Source organism: Limulus polyphemus, unplaced genomic scaffold (assembly GCF_000517525.1).
Source record: "Limulus polyphemus unplaced genomic scaffold, Limulus_polyphemus-2.1.2 Scaffold6284, whole genome shotgun sequence".
Lineage (NCBI taxonomy): Eukaryota > Metazoa > Arthropoda > Merostomata > Xiphosura > Limulidae > Limulus > Limulus polyphemus.
The window spans coordinates 38,007-39,724 of NW_013671894.1; the positions used below are offsets into that span (position 1 = coordinate 38,007).

A 1,718-nucleotide genomic window follows, 5' to 3' on the forward strand; every position below is an offset into this window, starting at 1 on the left:
AACCTCTGACATAACATTCTGATTATTGATAAAGAACTATTATTCTTACAGTAGTACTGACCACTGTGTGGATAATTATAAAGATTTGATTGGTATCAGCCAAATATAACTTGGTGGTAAGTGTGCTTGGTCTGTGAAAATGTGCTCTGCACTATGGAGCCAAGGGTGCATTATAAGAGTAACTATCAAATCCTATTATTAGATTCAACACGAATGGCCCAAGAGTTGGAGGTAGATGTTGACTAGCTGCCCTAGTCTATCACTTTAAAATTAAGGACAGCTATGCATAGGTAGTACTTTTTGTATCTTTGTGAGAAAATTCTGAATTCTATCTTGCTTACTAGAATTGAAAATATTCAGCAGGAATTATATTTTGAGTTATTTAATTAAAAAAATTATCACAATATCATGTTTTACAATTCAACAGAAAAAAAAGACAAGATAGCACATGTAAAGGATATTATTGCAGTAAAATATCAAATCATAACTTGTGTATAACATTCATTGGAAGCACATTTTGTGCAATGTAAAATGCATAAAAACAGACTAATAACACTGATTTTTTTTATTCCATAAATTCACCCACCTTGCTTTCTCTGTTATTTGAGACCTAATCCATAGTTACTTTTGTATATTTTTAGTAAATTTTAAATTATAAAAAGGTTGATATGAACATATTGAATAATAAACCAAAGTAAAACACACAAGCTAAAAGCACATTGAAACACCTTCTGATGGCTGTCAGTTACCATCTTTAAAGATTTTCTGAAAAAGGGAAATTTAATTTTTTGAGATAAAACAATCCAGATAGTGTAATAAATTTTATAGGCCATGGCTAAGTGAAGAAATTCTTAATTTTCACTTTTACTTTGTTTTGAAAATACTTAGAACTATATTGAAACTTTTTATGTTTTATATTTAACAAGAGTTACCAAATGGAAGTACTTAATGAAAACACTTGCTGACAAAGTAACCTGTATAAAATATTTTTGAAATTAAATCATCATTCCCAGCTTTAGGATTAGCAGTAAAGTGCTTTAAGCTATTAAATATATAAAAAAGAAACAATGTCTTTAGTAGATGTCCATGTGACTTTACAAAGTTAATTATTTTGAAAGAAGACTAATTCTTTTTTTTTTCAACAATTGTAACAGGTGGAATGTTAGCCTTAGGATCGCAGTCACTCCCTGATGACCATAAAAAGCACTATATAGAATTGGCTAAAGATATTGGGAACACTTGCCATGAATCTTACCAGAGGTCTGGTAAGTAAACATATTGCTTTTTTTTAAATACTTTATAATCAGAAAATAATATCTCTGCATAACTAATAATTTTGTTTACGAAACATTTTAGTGTCACTTTTACTGAAGTAGGAAGTATTATATAACTTTACAAAAAATGTGTGTGTGTTTTCACAAATTAATGAAGCAGTTTTTCTGGTATTAAAAATATTAGTGTTTGTTTACCATATGGACATAGTTGCATAAGTTTATCCATATTATATCTTTGTTAGTTTTGAAAATAGATCCTTGTATTTGCTGTATTTTCAGGTCTAGAGTTTCTATGTTCAACTAAACAGAAAGTGTAGTATTGCAACTTGGTTCTTGTTTTTTAAATGAGCTATTGTGTGTACTTGTTTAGCTACACGTAAATTGATACGTGGATTAGGACTTAATGTTTGAAAATTGCGTGTGTGTGTGTGTGTGTGTGTGTGT

The 1,718-nt window shown here is 29.3% G+C and overlaps 1 protein-coding gene across 1 annotated transcript in view; it reads left to right on the forward strand.

The window, feature by feature from the left end:
• The window catches only part of LOC106473573 (mannosyl-oligosaccharide 1,2-alpha-mannosidase IA-like), a 40,847-nt gene that overhangs the window by 34,509 nt on the left and 4,620 nt on the right, over positions 1-1,718 (forward strand). Inside the window, 1 exon segment of the mRNA XM_013934259.2 lies at positions 1,155-1,265. Coding sequence (XP_013789713.2) covers positions 1,155-1,265 — 111 coding nt within the window.